Source organism: Geotrypetes seraphini, chromosome 14, assembly GCF_902459505.1.
Source record: "Geotrypetes seraphini chromosome 14, aGeoSer1.1, whole genome shotgun sequence".
Lineage (NCBI taxonomy): Eukaryota > Metazoa > Chordata > Amphibia > Gymnophiona > Dermophiidae > Geotrypetes > Geotrypetes seraphini.
In genome coordinates this window covers 41,081,353-41,101,657 of record NC_047097.1, presented here as the reverse complement: position 1 = coordinate 41,101,657, position 20,305 = coordinate 41,081,353, and the positions used below count along the sequence as shown (strand labels likewise).

The 20,305-nt window shown below is 44.0% G+C and overlaps 1 protein-coding gene across 1 annotated transcript in view; it reads left to right on the top strand.

Moving 5' to 3' along the window:
- The window catches only part of TJP1 (tight junction protein 1), a 355,098-nt gene that overhangs the window by 129,417 nt on the left and 205,376 nt on the right, over positions 1-20,305 (top strand). Inside the window, 2 exon segments of the mRNA XM_033920501.1 lie at positions 4,197-4,321; positions 9,926-10,028. Of these exon segments, the coding sequence (XP_033776392.1) occupies positions 4,197-4,321; positions 9,926-10,028 (228 nt within the window).

Sequence of the window (20,305 nt, the reverse complement as noted above, 5' to 3'; positions counted from 1 at the left end):
TCTTTCTTTCTATCTGTCTCTCTCCCTGGCCCCTATGTAGCATTCCCTCCCCATCCATTTCTCTGTGCTGCAGCAGCATTCCCTCCCCCTCTATTTCCCTGTGCAGCAGCACTTCCCTCCCCACCCTACTTCCCTGTGCAGCAGCAATAGCATTTCCCTCCCCCCCGCTTTCCTGTGCAGCAGCTGCAGCAGCATTCCCTCCCCCTCTATTTCCCTGTGCAGCAGCATTTCCCTTCCCCCACCCCACTTCCCTGTACAGCAACAGCAGCAGTATTTCCCTCTCCCTCCACTTCTCTGTGCAGCAGCAGTATTTCCCTTCCCCTCCAGGTCCCTGTGCAGCAGCAGCAGCAGCATTTCCCCCAACCCCCCCCCCCCCTTCCCTTCACGCGGTCTGGCACAGAAAAATAACAAAAAAACAACCAACAACTTTCAAGGAAATTAAAAAAAAAAAAAATACCCCGTACCTTTTTAAATCTCTCCCATCCTCGCTAGACGGCTCTCATACTCAGATTAGGAGTGCGGATGTGAGGAGCAAGCGGCGAGCCCAAGCGGGAGCGCATAAGCTTGCTCCTCACATCCTCGCTCCTGACTTGAGCGAGAGCAGTCTAGCGAGGGAGGGATACCACTGGACCACCAGGCTGTTAATAAAAAGGTGCCAACGATGGCAGCAGTGCTTGGGGGGAGGGTTTGAAAAGGTGCGGCGGCGGTGCTGGGAGGGGGGGTTGAAAAGCTGCAGCGGTGGTGCTGAGAGGGGTGGCTGAAAAGGTATGATGGCGGTGCTGAGAGGCGGAGGGGAGGGGTATTTTGAAAAGGGGCAGCGGGAGGGTGTCCTACAATGCTAAGAGGGGGTTCAAATTTTATGTCTTTGCTACACTCACTGTGGTCAAGGAGATCCCCCTCCTCCAGAATAGACACACTGGTGTCAATATTGAGCTCCAGTGAGCCCTCAACCGGAAGGTGAGGGTGTCGCTCATTCACTGAAAGAGAGGGCACAGCAGGAAAAACGGCACAACCGGTCGAAGTTTATTTTCAAGTTTAAAGGTGCTGCGGTGGCTCCTCTCACGATCGCCGCCTGCGTCGTAAGCCTTCTCTGACGCAGGTGCAGCTCGTGAGAGGAGCCGCCGCAGCACCTTTAAACTTAAAAAGAAACTTCGACCGGTAGTGCCGTTTTTCTGGATGGAGATCTGCGCGAGGTGGAGAGCAGGGAGGCCAGCACTTTCCAATTGTTTGATGGCCACTAGCAAAGCTAAGCACACATGCGCACTCCTACCTGCCGGGGACCTACCCTACCTGCCGGGGACCTACTGATCATGGAAAACGGAACATGCAGGTAAGAGTGCACATGCGCGCTTAGGGTTATATTATAATAGATAGAAGTTATAGTTGCATACAATATCTGTGCATAATCTGAAATAAACCACCACAGTAAGGACAATGAGATTCATTTAATCAGTCTATATGTCATTGATAAAGAACTGGTTGTGTAGTGCATTACAGTGTAAATCAGGGGTATCAAAGTCCCTCCTTGAGGGCCGCAATCCAGTCGGGTTTTCAGGATTTCCCCAATGCATATGCATGAGATCTATGTGCATGCACTGCTTTCAATACATATTCATTGGGGAAATCCTGAAACCCTGACTGGTTTGCAGCCCTCAAGGAGGGACTTTGAGATCCCTGGTGTAAATCATAATTTCAGGGTATTGCCTCAAAGAGCTTGTATGACAAGCAGAAGCAGAGAGACATGAGATTTTAATGTTAAGATCTTGCAGAAAGCTAAGGGATTTATTACTCTTCTTCCCTTTTATTTTAAGAACTACTATATTTTTGTTACAATATTTATTTGTTTGGCTTTATTAACTGCCTTTATGAAGAGATTCACCCAAGGCAGTGTACAATAGTTTTTGTAATTATATACATCATCTTTGTTTGCATTTTTTAATATCCATCCCTACCGCCTCTGGGTTTTTTTTCCTGCAGACCACCCCATGAGATTATGGAGCTTGGTGATGCTTATTTCATCACTAAGCTTCAGGAGTCAGCAATACTATTATACTTTGTATCTTCCATCCATCTTTCCATTTACAACTTGCAGGCTTTGTTTTGGATTATGTTTTCCAGGACTATTTGTAGACTTAATGCAAGTGCTAGTCTGTATTAACAGCATGTTCACATATTCTGGACACAATAAACATGTTACTACTGGAAATTAAGTAACTTTTTTGTTACTGTTTTAAATATGCATTGGATAAAATTCACAAGTTAAGTGAATACATACTGAGGCACTAGCCATAGGCTCAGTTTATCAGAGAGTATTGTAACTCTTTTCCTTCTGAAATTTTGACTGAATATTTCAGATGTTGATATACAGGGTTAAGAATTAATTCCGTTTTTTAAAAATTGGATCCTGTATAATGCACAGTCTATAAAATCACAGTCTATAAAAGCATTAAGGAATATTAAAGAAACAGTCCTCAAAATAAAGTACTATAGTTTAAATAGAAAGAAAAGATAGGTTTTTACTTTTGCTCTTCATCTATCCCACTGTTCCCTCTCCATTACCACACCCAACATTTCTCCCTCATTTCTCTTCCCCATGCATCTGTACCTCACACCTCTCCCACCACCATGTCCAATATTACCCTTCCTCCCTATGCCCAACAATTCTTTATTCATTTCCCCATGTGCATCATCTCTTTCCCTCTCACTTGGACATCCATGCCCCATAAATTTTCCCTTTATATTTCCCCACCTCAGCATCTTTCCCTCACTCCCTCCATTCTTTCATCCTATGTCTCAAGTTTATGCTCCCCTCTCTCCCTCCATTCTGTGTCCCAAGTTCATGCTCCTTCCCTCCTTTGTCCAAAGTTTGTGCTCCCTCCCTTCCTTATGTGTCCCAGTGCAACCCTGCCTCTTCCTTCTTGTGCCAACGTGTCCTTTGTTCCTCCCTTCCTGTCAAAACACGATCCTCCTCCTCCCTTTAATGTCTCAATGTGTCCCTCCTCGTCTTTCCTTCCATTCAGCATCCCAAATTTGTGTCTCTTGTGGGTGTTTACCTCCTATGGCTTTCTCTTCCCAGTCACACTTCGCAAAGCCGCAACAGCTGGTTCCTGCACACAATTTGCGGCTGACCCGGAAGTCTTCCTTCACTTCAGAAGGAAGGCACCTGGGTTAGCCATGACCCGCTAGCAGGAACCAGCAGTTGCGGCTTTGCAAAGTGTGACTGGGACAAGAGAGCCGGTCAGAGGAAGTAAACACCAGAGAGATGCACACATTTAGGATGCTGAATGGAGGGAAAGATGATGAGGGGCACATTGGGACACCAAAGGGAGGAGGAGGGTCACATTTCAACAGGAAGGGAGGAAGAAGGGGCATGTTGGCACAGGAAGGGGAGAGGCAGGACCCCTGTTCATAAGTATGAGTTTGATGTAAATCGGGCAACCGGGGACTGCCTTTATTAAGAACCTGTAGAAAACCTCAGTTGGTTGTCCAAATGTAGGTGAGATACCCGATTTTCAACCGAGACTATTTCTATCAAACTATGTTTGAAATAAAATTCACAAAATCTTGTTAGCTGGGAAGATTTCCTTTCTCCAGCTAAGCTGCTGAAGATGATTAAAAATGTTTTTGTTTCAGTTCAAAATCGCACGTAAGGCAGGGTGGGTACCTTATGGAGATCTAATTTACTTTATGTAAAATTAAAAGCTTTCTTGCTTTCTGTGCTCTTGCCTCTCCAGTCACACTCTTCAACTGAACTCTGAATCAGTTGGGTTTGGTAGCAGGTGTCTGGGTGATATGTACATCCTGTGTATGTAGGTAGTATAGCTAGGGTGAACCACCTAGAATCTTTTGGGTGTTGGCGGTATAGAAAAATAAAGTTATTATTATAAATGAAGATAAACAGGTACTGGTGTATTTTTATTGCTAGTTTTTAAAGCTAGATCAGTTGTATTCACTGGTAGTCTTCAAGGGCTGTGTCAAAGGGTTAGGTTTTCAGGATGTTCCACATGACTACAGATGGGACGTTATAGGTATGCAAATCTCTCATGCATATGTATTCAGGATGTCCTAAAAACCTGGCTTGTTGATGAATTTCAAGGACTGGGAGTAAATAGCAAGGACCTAAGATTAAGAACTGCAGAAGGAAATAATCCACCTTCTCCCATATATTCCTCTGAATTGTATCTGTTTTGTTGTAGGCCCCTGGTTTTGGATTTGGAATTGCAATATCGGGAGGACGAGACAACCCTCATTTTCAAAGTGGAGAAACATCAATAGTGATTTCTGATGTGCTAAAAGGAGGGCCAGCTGAAGGACTTCTACAGTATGTATTTTTATTATGACTTCTGTAAATTTTAATTTTCATTGTATGTGTGTGGTGTAAATTCAGATCATAGTAGTGAGAAGGGCATACATAACCAGGAAAATACTGAGATGGTACTAAGTCAGAGAGAACAGAGTGGTAACAATATAAAAGGCATCAGAATTTTAAGAATAGGTAGCCAGAGTATTCAGCAGTGTGGTGCTGGTTAAGTAGTCAAAAGACAGAGATTTTCTAATCTGGTATTTCTTTTCATCCTGCTAGACCAGGGGTAGGCAATTCCAGTTCTCGAGAGCTGGAGCCAGGTCAGCTTTTCAGGATATCCACAATGAATATGTATGAGATGGATTTGCATGCACTGCCTCCATGAGATGCAAATCTATCTCATACAAAAAACTCGACATAATTAAAAATTGGCTTGCTGCGAATAGATTAGCATTAAACATCCATAAAACAAAAGCAATACTTTTCTTATGGAAACAAGGAATAAAGTTAGCTACTCCCTTTATTATTAATAACATTCATATAGACTTAGTTTCTTCATTAAAAATACTTGGGGTTATTATTGACGAAAATTTTTCCTATCGTGAACACATAAGTAACATTATAAAATCTTGCCTCTACCGATTGCGTATGATCCGTTCAATTTCCAAATTTCTGGAGCCTAAATCTTTAAATATTCTAATACACTCATTGATTATAACAAAGCTTGACTACTGCATCTCATTACTAATCAACATAACGCAAAAAGAAAAGAAACGTTTACAGATAATTCAAAATATCGCTGTCAAACTTTTACATAAAGGTAAAAAGTATGACCATGTAACTCCTTACTTGATTGAATCGCACTGGCTCCCCATTACCCATCGTATTACTTATAAAATTTTGCTTCTGGTATTTAAAACTCTATCTACGAGTGAACCATCATTTATAAATTGGATGCTTATCCCGTATAACTTATCACGCACTCCTCGATCTTTAGCGCAAGGATTATTGGCAGTTCCTTCTTTAAAAGTTGTAGGCACCAGACGTCACGACATGTTTTCAATAGTGGCCCCCCAAACTTGGAACTCCCTACCACAATACATAAGAGATGAAAAGGAACTCAGTCTCTTTAAAAATAAACTAAAAACTTTCCTTTTTAAAGATGCATTTAGTCTCTAAAATAAACATAATTTAGGCAGTGTAGCCAAGTCATCCCTCCTTACGTTTTTTCCTTGAATGTTCTCTTTTCTTTTTTTCCAAAACATTTACTATGTAGCTTTTCCCCTTTTATCCTTTGTTACGTTTGTTTATGAGTCTGTTTTTTACCCTCTTTTTACATAATATTATTTGTATGCTTCTTTAATATGTTTATATAACTCATTGTAATTCGCTTAGTAAATTATGGATAGGCGATTCATCAAATTAATAAATAAACTTGAAACTTGTGGATATCCTGAAAACCTGACCTGACTCCAGCTCTCGAGGACCAGAATTGCCTATCCCTGCTTTAGGCTTTCAGTTGGCAGTGGACTGCTGGGGGATTCTTCATATGTGATCTGATAGCTTCCCATCAGAATGTGAAGTGTGTGGTTTTCAGCCACAGATGAAGCTGAGCTTGGCGGACCTCAGTGCCTGGTATATCCTTGGCCTCAGGGGGAGATCATCTGTGTATGTCCACCCTGGTCACTTGTAGGCAGGTCATTCTGAGTAGAGAATAACATGGGGATGAATTTTTCCTCCTCCCTGCGGGAACTCATTTTCATGTCCCCTTCAGTTCTTTTCCTGTCCCTGCCCCATTCCTGTAAGCTCTGTCCTCATCTGCAAAAGCCTCAAATACTTTAAAATCATAAGTGTTCGAGATTTGTATGGTTAAGGCTGAGCTTACAGGAATGAGACAGGAACAAAGCTTGAGGGACAGGATAGGAAAATTGAGTTCCTGTGAGGATGGGGATAAATTTTTCCCCGTGTCATTTTCTAATTGAGGATGTCTTTTTCATCTTTACCTTCTGATTGTGGTGGTATCAGGCTGGCCCTAGTATGCAGATCTTCTTGTAGGTCCCCACTCCTGTTACCAGGATCCAATTGTCATGGAGGATCCTTATCTCTTTAGCATATGACAAGGCTTTTGAAAGGAGGCATTTAAAGAAAAATGGCTACTTGTCTCTTTGCTACCCTTCGAGGCCTATAGGCAATCCCATTTCTTGGTCTTATGCCTAGGTGTGGAAGGTTGTTTGAGTAGCGGTAAGTAGGTCAGGACCTGTCTCATTGGAATATGCAGTTACACTCTTATCTTGGCCTTTTTGCAAGTGAGGTTAGAGCAGAGGTTGGCTTTGAATTCTCTTAAGGTTCAGTTGCAGCCTTTTGTTGTTTCAGAGATGATTTTCAAAGTGAACCTGGTGGTCCAGGCTGATGATGTACAGTTCTTGTGCAGGGTAAGCACATTTTGTTCCCCACTACAGGTGGTCATTCCACAGTGGGACCTTAATGTAGTTCTCAATATTGTGACAGGCCCTCATTTGAGCCACATTAAAGATTCCTTGCTAAAGGCAGCCTTTTTGGTGACTATCTGCTCTGCCAGACTAGTTTTTTGAGCTGCAAGCTCTCATCCTACAGAGACCTCTATCTGTCCTCCTCAGAAGTGGCTCTGTCAATTTAGACAGCAGCGTCCTATTTTGTCTTTATTGATTTATGGACTGTCTAGCACAGTGTATTGCAAACTGTGTGCCACGGCACACTAGTGTGCCTCCTGAGATTCCAAGTGTGCCGCGGCACACTGAGAAGGAAGAGAAGCGCCTGCCAGCTGACTTGCTTAAGTGTTACGGAGCCAGAGCTGTATAGTGCTGCCCGATTCATTGAAGGGGCAGGACTGCGGCAGAAGGAATGTGCTCCAGAGGCCAACAGCAGCCTGCTAGGTTCGTTACAGCACCAGCGATTCTCTGCAGGCTGCCATAATTAGCTTTAAAGGTGAGACTGGGAGGCCAGGGGGAAAGCCGGAGGATGTTAGAGAGAAGGGGGAAACATGCTGGCCTTTGGGGGAGCGTCCTGGTGTAGAAGTACATGGAGGGAGGGAGGGAAGGGGGGTCCAAAGAGATGTGCATATGCCAGACTGAGGGTAGGGGGTAGGGTTGGGAAGGAAACAAAATTGCTGGAGGAGGAGTGAGAGTGATGAGAGGGAGAAATGGTGCATGGGGAGAGAGCATGTTCAGTTGGGGGATGGAAAAGAGGGATGTTACTCGAGGGAAGAGGCAAAGAGAAAGCATGCAGGAGGCAGAAAGTGTTGGACTCATGGAGAGGGCAAGATGGATGGGGAGGACAGAAAGGAGGGAAGGAGAAATGTCACACTCGGGGAAAGGGGAAGAGGGCAGAGAGTGAAAAGTTGGACTCATGGAGAGAAGTTGGTTGGAGGAGGGAAGGAGGACTGGCAGAGAAGCAGCAAGCAGGAGGAAGAGAGAAAGAAATGTTGGAGTGGTGAAAAGGAGGGAGAAATGTTGGAATGGAAGGGAGAAGAACTGCAGGGGGCAGAAAGGAGAGAGAGATGACTAAAGGAAGGGAGAGATACCAGACCAGGGACTGGAACGGAAGGAGGGGAGTCTGGTAGCGCTATAGAAATAATAATAGTAGTAGTAGTAAAGAGATGCCAGATGGGAAGGAGGGGAGAGAGATGCCAGACTGGGAAGGGGGGAAAGGAAGGAGAGCGATGTTAGACTACTGGGGGGAAGGAGAGAGATTTCAATCTATGGAAATGGGGAGGGAAGAAGAGAGAGAGAGATAGGAAGGGGAGGTAAAACATGGAAAAGTAGATTTTGAGAAGAAAGCAGAAAAATGAAAAAATTGAATGTTAAATTAATGCCAAAGATGGATGCAAGGTAGAAAGTGAAGAAGGAGAGAAAAACAGTCAATGGATAAGAAGGCACTGAAAACATAATTAAAAGCACAGAAAAATAAAGTCAGACAACAAAGGTAGGGAAAATGATTTTATTTTCAGTATAGTAATTAAAATGTAAGTTTTGAGAATTTATATCTGATGTGTATATTATGTGTATATGAAAAATCAATGGAAAATTACAATTAGTAAAGGGGGAGGGATCTGGGGCAGAGCTTGGGTGGGCCTAGGGTGGAGCTTGGGAGGTCTGTGGTTGGGGTACTCAGTTGATATTTGTTAGACTTAGGGAGTATTTAGCTTGAAGTAGTTGAGAAACACTGCTGTAGGCAATCAGCCGGCACTGGCACCTCTCCTTCTCTCCGGCCCTCTTCCCTGCTGGCACCCCCTAACTGGCGTCTCAGGGCAACATGCACGAACTTCAGGTGCTTCGAGCAGTGGCCACTACCTTTAGTGTGCCCTGTCTCGAGAGAGCTTGAGAGACACTGGTCTAGCAGAATTCAAGGAAAGGAAATTAACAGGTATGAATGCACTTCACTTTTCCTGCCTGAGGGATTCCAGCTAAATGGAAAACGCATCACAGCATCATGGGCCTCTATTTTGCAACTAGGATATTTTCCCCCTATTTTATATTCTGTGATAAGATTGGTGCAGTCATAGCAGCAACAGCCCATGTCCATGGACCATCTTACCAGGGCTCTTACTAGAATCTAGCAGTCATGGGCTTTAAAACCAGCCATTAGGTGTTAACTGGTGCATGGCAAAGGACTTCTCCCTTCTAGGAGTCATTAAACACTGCAGTATCCTCTGCTCTGGGCAGCAGAAAATCTGATCTGTGAATCAAATGTAGATCATTTCATATTGCAGAGCATAGCATTGATAGTGAGCTGCCAGGCCAAGCTAGCCTATCCATAATTGCATGTATTCCATTATCTTTTTGTCTCCATCTTTTCTGCAGAGAGAGAAAATAATGGAATTTTTAAAAGAAGCTATAAAAGATAGAGATGGATCAGGGCAAAGGAATTGGAGTGGGTGGAGGAGCAAAAAGGGAAGGAGAAGTGGCTTTAATTGATTATTGTATACGTATTAGTACATTCAGAGGAATGTTTTATACATCCTACTTACTGTAGGCAGCTCCTGAGTCTTCCCTCTGTTGTGTTCTACCCACCAGAGGAGGCAGAACATGCTGTTCAGGCTGTTGCCACCAGTAACCAACGAAAAGCTTTACAGAATCAAAGGGGAGTGTGAGAGGTGAGGAAGTAGTACCTGAACAGGGGGAAGGAAGAGAGAACAGGAGAGAGGGCAAAGGCTTAATCTGTAGACCAGGTAAGGTCAGAGGCTGGGTGTATTGGCACCTTTAATTGCCAGTACCCTGGGCCAGTGCCTCACCTGGTCCAAAGGTTAAGCTGTCCCTGTTCTTAGGGATGTGATTCACTTTTTTTCTCTCTCTTGCTCCCCCTTATGTGGGCTTAATTTTTTTCACATGAATCTACTTTTAGGGATGATTGCCTTTTTTGTTTGAGCCACTTTATATTGAAAATATAAATTTAAAAAATATGAACTTGCCCAAAATTTGACCCCACATATGTAATGTACTTTGCAAATTATGGATTCTTTTAATACAGCACAGTATTCAAGTTCAATTGATGAATAATTTTGCAAGGTAGCATTTTGGTGATGTGATATTCTGTTTGAGAGCCTGTAGTTTTCTATAAAGCATTTTTCTTTTTTGCTTTGTATAGGGAAAATGACCGTGTTGCTATGGTTAATGGTGTTTCAATGGATAATGTGGAACATGCTTATGCTGTTCAGCAGCTGAGAAAAAGTGGAAAAAATGCAAAAATCGTAAGTGACAGTTGAATTAAGACTTGAAGGTTCAGCCCAATGGCTTTGGCAATAGTACTGATATGCTAAAGACATACTAGCTGTCAGAGCTGGGAATCCTCTACAAATAACAAAATTAATGCATACTCTATTACTACTTGAGTGAAGTGATGTGGTGGCCTTGTCAATTCACTCTTCAAGGTAATATGTAGAAATAAAACAAAAACATAAAGGAAAATAATAACACAATTTTTATTAGCCTAACAATGTTGATTAGCTTTCAAAGATAACCCCCTTGTTCCTCTACATATTACTACTTGAAAGTGGAGGACATGTTTAAAGGAGAGAGTTCAGTGTTTATTTTTCCAGTTACAAAGGAATATTTTTCAGATTGAGCATAATATAAATGAATGAGTAAAGCTGGAAAATACATGTAAAAACTTTAGTGCTCTCAAAGTATAATAGCTAGGTTTTGTTAACTTTTGTGCAAACGAGAAATTTATTTAACATATTTGTATACCGTCTAAAATCTAGGCGGAAAATGCTATAAAACACCATCAAACTATAATGGATAGGATAAAGAGATTATTTTATATTTTCAGATGAAAGCAGATGTGCTGGATTTTAAATAGCTAGGGATGTTAGGGAGATGTCCTTAGAAGTACTTTATAGTGTCTTAATACCATATTCTGCCTTAAGCACCCAGGGAGCCTCTTCTGATGCAAACATATACTTTTTTAAATTTTCTACTGATTTTATTGTTCAGTTTTAATACTGACTTGTTTTCCTACTTTTCTTGTTTTCCAAAGAATTGAAAGCTCTGCATATGAAGGGAGAAGTACGAGTACATAAGAGTACCTGAATATAAACTGCTTTAGAGAGAAGCTGTATATAAAAGAAGCATACAAATATAAATCAATGGTTATCTTTAAAACAGAGGGCAGTAGATATGTTCCTTAATCTTGATAAGCAAGTATGAAGTACCCACCATCAACCACATGCAGTAAAAGAAAGCAAGAATACATAATATAATAACTTTCTTTTTATTGGTGTCTGTATTTCTGTGTTGAAATATTTACTTTTCTGACTTTCGATTGTCATATTAATGAAACCAAAAAGGTATTTGATCTACACAATCATGTTTTTATATATAACCCGTAATTATGAAAAATAATGAAAAAGTGAGAACAATTATCAAACTGGTTAATTTTAATAAGGCACACACATTCAAATAAATAAATGAATGCTTATCGTACTCCATAATTGAGCTTCCACCTGCCCTAATCCTGGTGCCTACCATTTTATGAGTGTGTGTGTTCCTTCATTTGTCACTAATGGGGATTTTCCATGATTTTAGGAATTTGCCTTCCTCTAAACCAGGGGTGTCAAACTCGATCACATTAAGAGGCCGAAATCCAAAACACAGGCTAAGTCGCGGACCAGACCCTGCCCCCATAATAGTACTAATTATAACACAATTTTTCCATTCATTTTTCTTATATACAAATGCTATTTAATCTTGTTAACACATAATGGTTAACCACAAAATAAGCACACTGTATGCTTCTCAACAGTTATTCCTACCAGAACACAGATAACCCCTATGCAAATACAGGACCAAAAACTAAAAGTACTAATATATAAAAAAGAAACCCTAAGATTCAAGACTCTTTATGCAGTACAACCCCCAGAGAAAAAGAAACAAATGTATTTCTTCCAGAGTAGTGTAAAATATAGACAGCAGATGTAAATTCTCAAAATTGACACAATTCAAACACTAATTATTCCCCCTACCTTTGGAGTCAGTTTAGTCTGCAAGCATGCATCTCCTACTGATTCTACTAATCTATTTAATATGTGGTAACATTAAGGATGTTAGGTCACTCTATCCGTAGCTACACTCAACCCATTATCCTGATCTACCCATCAGGCTTATAATTAACCAACAGGAAGATAGAGCAAACCATATCAAGGTAATCTCGAGCAATGGAAGACATCAACGTACCCCAAAAAATAAAAGGATAAGTGAAGTAAAACCTATCGGAACCACTACATCCACCAAACCTATCACATAAGAACATAAGCAATGCCTCTGCCGGGTCAGACCCGAGGTCCATCGCGCCCAGCAGTCCGCTCACGCGGCGGCCCAACAGGTCCAGGACCTGTGCAGTAATCCTCTATCTATACCCCTCTATCCCCTTTTCCAACAGGAAATTGTCCAATCCTTTCTTAAACCCCAGTACCGTACTCTGCCCTATTACGTCCTCTGGAAGCGCATTCCAGGTATCCACCACCCGCTGAGTAAAGAAAAACTTCCTAGCATTTGTTTTGAATCTATCCCCTTCCAATTTTTCCGAATGCCCTCTTGTTCTTTTATGTTTTGAAAATTTGAAGAATCTATCTCTCTCTACTTTCTCTATGCCCTTCATGATCTTGTAGGTTTCTATCATGTCTCCTCTGAGTCTCCGCTTTTCCAGGGAGAAGAGCTCCAGCCTCTCCAATCTTTCAGTGTATGAAAGGTTTTCCATGCCCTTAATCATTCGTGTCGCTCTCCTCTGGACCCTCTCAAGTATTGCCATATCCTTCTTAAGGTACGGTGACCAATACTGAACACAGTACTCCAGGTGCGGGCGCACCATCGCCCGATACAACGGCAGGATGACTTCTTTTGTTCTGGTCGTAATACCATTTTTAATAATACCCAACATTCTGTTTGCCTTCTTCACGGCTGCTGCGCATTGCGCCGTTGACTTCATTGTTGTATCCACCAGTACACCCAAATGTCTTTCAAGGTTACTTTCCTCTAATACTAATCCCCCCATTTGGTAGCTGAACATCGGGTTTTTTCTCCCTATATGCATGACTTTGCATTTCCCTACATTGAATTTCATCTGCCATTTATTCGCCCACTCCTCCAGTTTGTTTAGGTCCCTTTGTAGGTCCTCACACTCTTCCGTAGTTCTAACCCTTCTACAGAGTTTAGTGTCGTCCGCAAATTTTATAACTTCACAATTCGTCCCCGTTTCCAGGTCATTTATAAATATATTGAACAACAGCGGTCCAAGTACAGACCCCTGCGGAACTCCGCTCGTGACTTTCCTCCAGCCCGAGTAGTGACCCTTCACTCCAACCCTCTGTCTCCTGCCTGCCAACCAGTGTTTGATCCAACTGTGTACGTCCCCTTCCACCCCGTGGTTCCACAGCTTCCTAAGTAGCCGCTCATGGGGTACCTTGTCAAAGGCCTTTTGGAAGTCAAGGTAAATGATGTCTACAGGTTCCCCTTTGTCCAACTGGCTGTTTACCCCCTCAAAGAAGTGCAGTAAGTTTGTTTGGCACGATCTTCCCTTGCAGAAGCCATGTTGGCTCGCTTTCATCAGCCCATTTTTTTCGATGTGCTCACAGATGCTGTCCTTTATCAGTGCTTCTACCATCTTGCCTGGAACCGATGTCAAACTTACCGGCCTATAGTTTCCCGGGTCTCCTCTTGACCCCTTTTTAAAGATAGGTGTAACATTTGCTATCTTCCAGTCCTCCGCAATCTCTCCAGTTTTCAAGGATAGGTTGCAAACTCGTTGGAGTATTCCCGCTATCTCATTTCTTAATTCTTTTAGTACCCTAGGGTGGATTCCGTCCGGGCCTGGGGATTTGTCGCTTTTCAATCTATCTATCTGTTGGAGGACCTCCTCATGGCTCACCTCTATTGCTGACAGTTTTTCTTCTTGGTCACCATGGAAGATCACTTCAGGTTCCGGTACACTGGATGTGTCCTCGCTTGTGAAGACTGATGAGAAGAATTTGTTTAACCTGTCGGCTACCTCTTTTTGCTCCTTTATCACTCCCTTTTTGTCTCCATCATCCAACAGTCCTACTTCCTCCCTCGCCGGTTTCTTCCCCTTAACATATCTGAAGAATGATTTGAAGTTTTTTGCCTCCCTGGCCAGTCTCTCTTCGTATTCTCTTTTCGCTCTCCTAACCACTTGATGACATTCTCTTTGGCATTTCCTGTGTTTATTCCAGTTTTCCCCAGTTTGGTCCTTTTTCCATTTTCGGAATGATTTTTTCTTGTCTCCTATCGCTTTCTTCACCTCATTGTTTATCCATGCGGGGTCTTTTGTTCGGTTTTTTTTTGCACCCTTTTCTAAATCTGGGGATGTACATATGTTGTGCTTCTTGCACTGTGCCCTTGAATAGAGACCAGGCTTGCTCTACAGTTTCTGTTTTCCTTGAGCTGTTTCTAAGTTTTTTTCTTACCATTGCTCTCATGGCATCATAGTTCCCTTTCTTGAAGTTGAAAGTTGTCACTGTGGTTCTCTTCCCTTTTGCTGTACTTACTCCTAATTTGTACTGGATCATGTTGTGATCGCTGTTTCCTAGTGGTCCTACTACTTCCACTTCTTTTGCAGGTCCCCCTATTCCGTTGAGGATTAGGTCAAGAGTGGCATATCCTCTTGTTGGTTCCTTGACAAGCTGATCCATAAAGCAGTCCCTCACAGCCTCTAAGAATTCTGTTTCCCTCGCACAGTTTGAGTTTCCAATATTCCAGTTTATTCCGGGGTAGTTAAAATCTCCCATTACTGTCACATTCCTGTTGTTGCCTTCCCGCCTCAATTCTGCTGCCAGATCTTTGTCGTTTGCTTCCGTTTGTCCAGGTGGACGATAGTATAGACCCAATCTTATGTCAAGGCCACTTTTTCCTGGTAATTTGACCCATAATGACTCCAGTCCTTCCGCCTTTGGTTCTATATCCACCCCGGACGAGGGAATGGAGTCTTTTATGTATAGTGCTATTCCTCCACCCTTCTTGTGGGTCCTGTCTCTTCTATAGAGTTTGTACCCTGGCAGCACTACGTCCCATTGGTTATCCTCATTCCACCATGTTTCCGTGATTCCAATGATGTCTAGGTTTTCTTTTTTGGCTATGGCTTCTAATTCTCCCATTTTGGTCTTTAGGCTCCTTGCATTAGCGTACAAGCAATTTAAGTCCTGGTCTTTTCTTTTCTCTGCTGGTTTTACATGTGTTTTGCTCCTCTTACCATCCCCTAGTTGGGCTGCCAGTCCCTCATTTCTGTTCCTTTCTTCCTCATTTTTTGGTGTATCTTTTCTGTTCCTTTCTTCCTCATTTTTTGGTGTATCTTTTTCGTCTGCAACCTGATTTCCTGATCTCTCCTGTTCCTCTAATTTTATCTGTTTGCCCTTTTTGTTGGTCAACAGCTTCTGTTGTTCGTATCTTGCCTGTTCCCAGCATTTTTCCCGCTCAGTATCTTCTTTGGATACTCTTGTCCGAACCGTCGACGTCAGGTCGACTATCGGCTTTCCCCTTCTTCTCAGTTTAAAGCCTGCTCAATTCCTCTCTTGACGTTGTTTGCTAGCAGTCTCGTTCCTGCCTTGCTCAGGTGTAGTCCGTCCCTCCTGAAGAGCTTGTTCTTCCCCCCAAAAGTTGTCCAGTTTCTTACAAAAAGGAATCCTTCTTCTTCGCACCATCTCCTCAACCAAGCATTTATTGCTTGTAGCTCGGTCTGCCTCTTCACGTCTGCCCTCGGTACTGGCAGAATCTCTGAGAATGCTATCTTCTGTGTCCTCAGCTTCAGTTTCCTTCCAAGGATCTTGAACTGTTCAATTAGCGTAGTCCTGCTGTAATTTCTCCTGTTGACATCATTTGTTCCCACGTGGATTATCACTGCTGTCTCTTCTGTTTCCGCGCCATCCAGGATCCTCTCGATTCTGTCGGTGATGTCCTTCGTTCTTGCTCCTAGGAGACAGGTCACTAGCCGATCCTCTCTCCCTCCTGCTACGTGACTGTCCACTTCTCTCAGGATTGAGTCTCCCACAACGACTGCAGATTTCTCCTTCTTCAGCTTCCTCACTGGTCTCAAATCTGTATCCTCTGCGTGGTTCAGTCCTTCTCTTCCAGGGTCCCCACCAGTCTTCGCCCTCTCTGCTTGCATGAATCTTCCATGTGATCCTTCATCCTCGGCGTCCGTTGGCCCCTGTCTTCCATCTGTTGGCCCATGTCCTCCATCTTGTGTAGCCGTAGCTTCCTCGCTCCAGCGCTGCTGATGATCCTGCTCTTCTACCTGCCTGTAGGCCTCCTCGATGAATCTTTCGAGCTCCCTTACTTGCTCCTTGATGTGGCTTTCTCCTGCAGGGTCTTCAGTTGTCTCGAAAGGTGTTTCTGAGATGTGGAGTCCCTCCAGCTCTTGAACCCTGCACTGCAGTCCACCAACTTCCTTCTTCAGGCTTTCCAGTTCCTGACACCGACTGCATATGTATGCCTGCCTTCCCGAGGGAAGGTAGTCATACATATGACACTCTGTGCAGTACACTGGGAAGCTCCTCCGGGTTCCTGCTGCTTCCATTTCTCTTTCTTCAGAGTCCACTAGATGTCCTCTCCCTTTTCTTATGTCGCTATATGTGCGGGCGCTGTGCTTTCTCCTGTGCTTGGCTCTTTCCTGTCTACTTCTTCTGCCGCTTTTTGTCTTGGTGGGTCTGTTATCCTCCCTTGGGCTTCTTTCTTGTCCCCGAAGCCTGCTGCTTCTTTATCCTTCCCTGTCTTGTGTGTGTCTTATTGTGCGTGTGCTCTCCCTACATGCGTGCTCGCTTCTTCCTTACCTGGTGTTCTGGAGTCCTTGGCTGTCTTTGCTCGTCCCTTCTCAAGGCCCTTCGCCGCGCGCCGTTGGCTCCCTTCCTGTTAAGGGGGAGTCAGGGCGATGACGCTGATGACGTGGAGGGGGTGGGCGGAGCTTCCTCTCGCCGCTACCCGCTCCTCTTTGCCGCCACTGACCCTGCAAAAAAAGAAAAAGAAAAAACTCCTCCGGCTTCTCCCACCGGCTGCTCTCTCCTGCCTCCGCTCCTCACCTCGCGGTCGTGCTGTGGTCTCTCGCGCCCTGGCTCCCTTCCTGTTAAGGGGGAGTCAGGGCGATGACGCTGATGATGTGGAGGGGGTGGGCGGAGCTTCCTCTCGCCGCTACCCGCTCCTCTTTGCCGCCACTGACCCTGCAAAAAAAAGAAAAAGAAAAAACTCCTCCGGCTTCTCCCACCGGCTGCTCTCTCCTGCCTCCGCTCCTCACCTCGCGGTCGTGCAGTGGTCTCTCGCGCCCTGGCTCCCTTCCTGTTAAGGGGGAGTCAGGGCGATGACGCTGATGACGTGGAGGGGTGGGCGGAGCTTCCTCTCGCCGCTACCCGCTCCTCTTTGCCGCCACTGACCCTGCAAAAAAAGAAAAAGAAAAAACTCCTCCGGCTTCTCCCACCGGCTGCTCTCTCCTGCCTCCGCTCCTCACCTCGCGGTCGTGCTGTGGTCTCTCGCGGCCCTGGCTCCCTTCCTGTTAAGGGTGAGTCAGGGCGATGACGCTGATGATGTGGAGGGGGTGGGCGGAGCTATCCTCTCGCCGCTACCCGCTCCTCTTTGCCGCCACTGACCCTGCAAAAAAAGAAAAAGAAAAAACTCCTCCGGCTTTCTCCCACCGGCTGCTCTCTCCTGCCTCCGCTCCTCACCTCGCGGTCGTGCAGTTGGTCTCTCGCGCCCTGGCTCCCTTCCTGTTAAGGGGGAGTCAGGGCGATGACGCTGAGGACGTGGAGGGGTGGGCGGGAGCTTCCTCTCGCCGCTACCCGCTCCTCTTTGCCGCCATGACCCTGCAAAAAAAAGAAAAAGAAAAAAGAAAAAAACTCCTCCGGCTTCTCCCACCGGCTGCTCTCTCCTGCCTCCGCTCCTCACTCGCGTCGTGCAGTGGTCTCTCGCAGCCCTGGCTCCTTCCTGTTAAGCTACACTACTTCTGTTCCCTGTGCATATCTTAACACCAGATCTGTTAGGAACAAAGCATTTTAATGTTTCGCCGAAAAGCTGGCCAAAAGCTAGAGAGGACTTCTGCGAATTTGTCCTACATAACTCAATCACTTCATTCACATAATCTATATTGCAGGAGACATAAACTTACATCTAGATGAAATAGACAATCCAGAAGCAAAATGACTTTAAAACTTTCTCTCTCTTTACTCAATTACAATCTCCTTACCCACTCAAACACATGAAAAAGGCCATATTTAGATGTGGTAGCGATGTCCACAAAGGCGATCATAAACCCTTCCATCTCTCTTGGTGTCATGATATCTGGTCTGACCATTTCCTTATTATTTCAATCTATCTGTACTTGGCTAAAATCTAAGACACACCCACGGACAAAAAGCCAAGCAGGCTGTAAAACTAAGAAGATGGGGAAAGCCGACAGTTGACCTGACGTTGACGGTTTGGACGAGAGTATCCAAAGAAGTATACTGAGCGGGAAACATGCTGGGAAGAAACAAAAGATAACAACATGAGTCTACGGAACAAGAAAAACTAGAGAACAAAAAGAAAAGCAAACAGCAAAAGCTAGAAGAACAGGAGAAAATGAGGAAGCAGGTTGCTAGACGGAAAAGATGCTGCCACAGGAAAGAGGAAGAAGGACAGAAATCTGGAGGGGCTAGCAGCTCATGAGGGGAGATGGCAAAAGGAGCAAATCAAAGGAAAAAGAAAAAAAACAGGACTCTTAAATTGCTTGTACGCAAATGCGAGGAGCCTAAAGACCAAAATGGGTGAACTAGAAGTCACGGCCAGAAAAAGAGGCCCTAGGACTCATTGGAATCATGGAATATGGTGCGAATGAGGAAACAAATTGGGACATAGTACTGCCAAGGTACAACTCTATAGAAGGAGACAGGACTCACAAGAAGGGTGGAGGACATAGCACTATATATAAAGGACACCATGTCACGGTCGTATTCCCAGAGTGGATACTGGCAACGAAGGCGGAGGACTGGAATTTTATGGGTTAAATTACCAGGAAGAAATGGTTTTGACATAAAATTGGGATTGTACTATCGTCCACCTGGACAAACAGAAGCAAACAACAAAGAGCTGGAAGCAGAATTGAGGCGAGAATGCAAGAACGGAAACGTGATGGTAATGGGGGACTTTAACTTCCCCGGGATAGACTGAAGTATTGGAAACTCAAACTGCGCGAGGGAAACAGATTTCTTAGAGGCTGTGAGGGACTGCTTCATGGAACAGCTCGTTAAGGAACCAACGAGAGGGAATGCCACTCTCGACCTAATCCTCAGCGGGCTAGGGGGACCTGCAAAGGAAGTGGAGGTAGTAGGGCCACTAGGAAACAGCGACCACAATATGATCCAGTACAAATTAGAAGTAGGAACATCAAAAGGGAAGAGAATCACAGCGGCAACGCTCAACTTCAAGAAAGGGAACTATGATGCTATGAGAGCAGTGGTGAGAAAGAAACTCAGAAACAGCTCGAGAAAAACAGAGACCGTTGAGAAAGCCTGGTCCCTATTCAAGGACTCGGTGCAAGAAGCACAGAATCTGTATATCCCCAGTTTTAGAAAAGGGTGCAAAAAAAATTGAACAAAAGACCCGGTATGGATAACCAATGAAGTGAAGAAGGCAATAGGAGACAAGAAAAAATCATTCCGAAAATGGAAAAAGAACCAAACCGGGGAAAACTGGAAGGAACACAGGAAACACCAAAAAGAATGTCACTGAGTGGTCAGGAGAGCGAAAAGAGAATACGAAGAGGATTGGCCGGGGAAGCAAGAAATTTCAAATTGTTCTTCAGATACGTTAAAGGGAAGCAGCTGGCGAGGGAGAAAGTAGGACCGTTGGATGATGGAGACAGAAAGGGAATGGTAAAGGAGGAAAAAGAGGTAGCTGATAGGTTAAACAAGTTCTTCTCGTCAGTCTTCACAAACAAGGACACATCCAATGTACCAGAATCCAAAGAGATCTTCGATGAAGACCAAGAAGTAAAACTGTCAACAATAGAAGTAAAAAAATCAAATAATTGCAAGTGGAATATAATATATCACCACACAACGTATTCCAGAAAAATCCCACTGCCTTAGAGGAATGCAAAGAGATAAGTTCTAGCAAAGAATATTTTTTAAAAAAATGGAGAAAAGACCTCAGTTTCTTCCAGGGAAATTTTCACCTGGAGGACAAGAGAATCGGTGAAGTGGTAGCTCGAAGATACAATAGACCTCCCCTGATGCAGCGAGTATATGCAAAACAGGGCCTGTCGGGAGTCTGAGAAATGTCTTTTGAAGAAATAACAGCACTGGGAGAAGATTGAGGACTGTTTGGATTCGGACCATACCTGGGGGACAGTAGTTTTTTGAGATAAGTGTGGTTTTTGTTTTTTGGACAATATATAATAAGAAATTTAAGGATTCTTGAAAATATGGAGTTTTTATCGACCTAGGATGTTTTTTCCTATGCAGCTATACAGTTGAATACGGCTGGCATAGAGGTC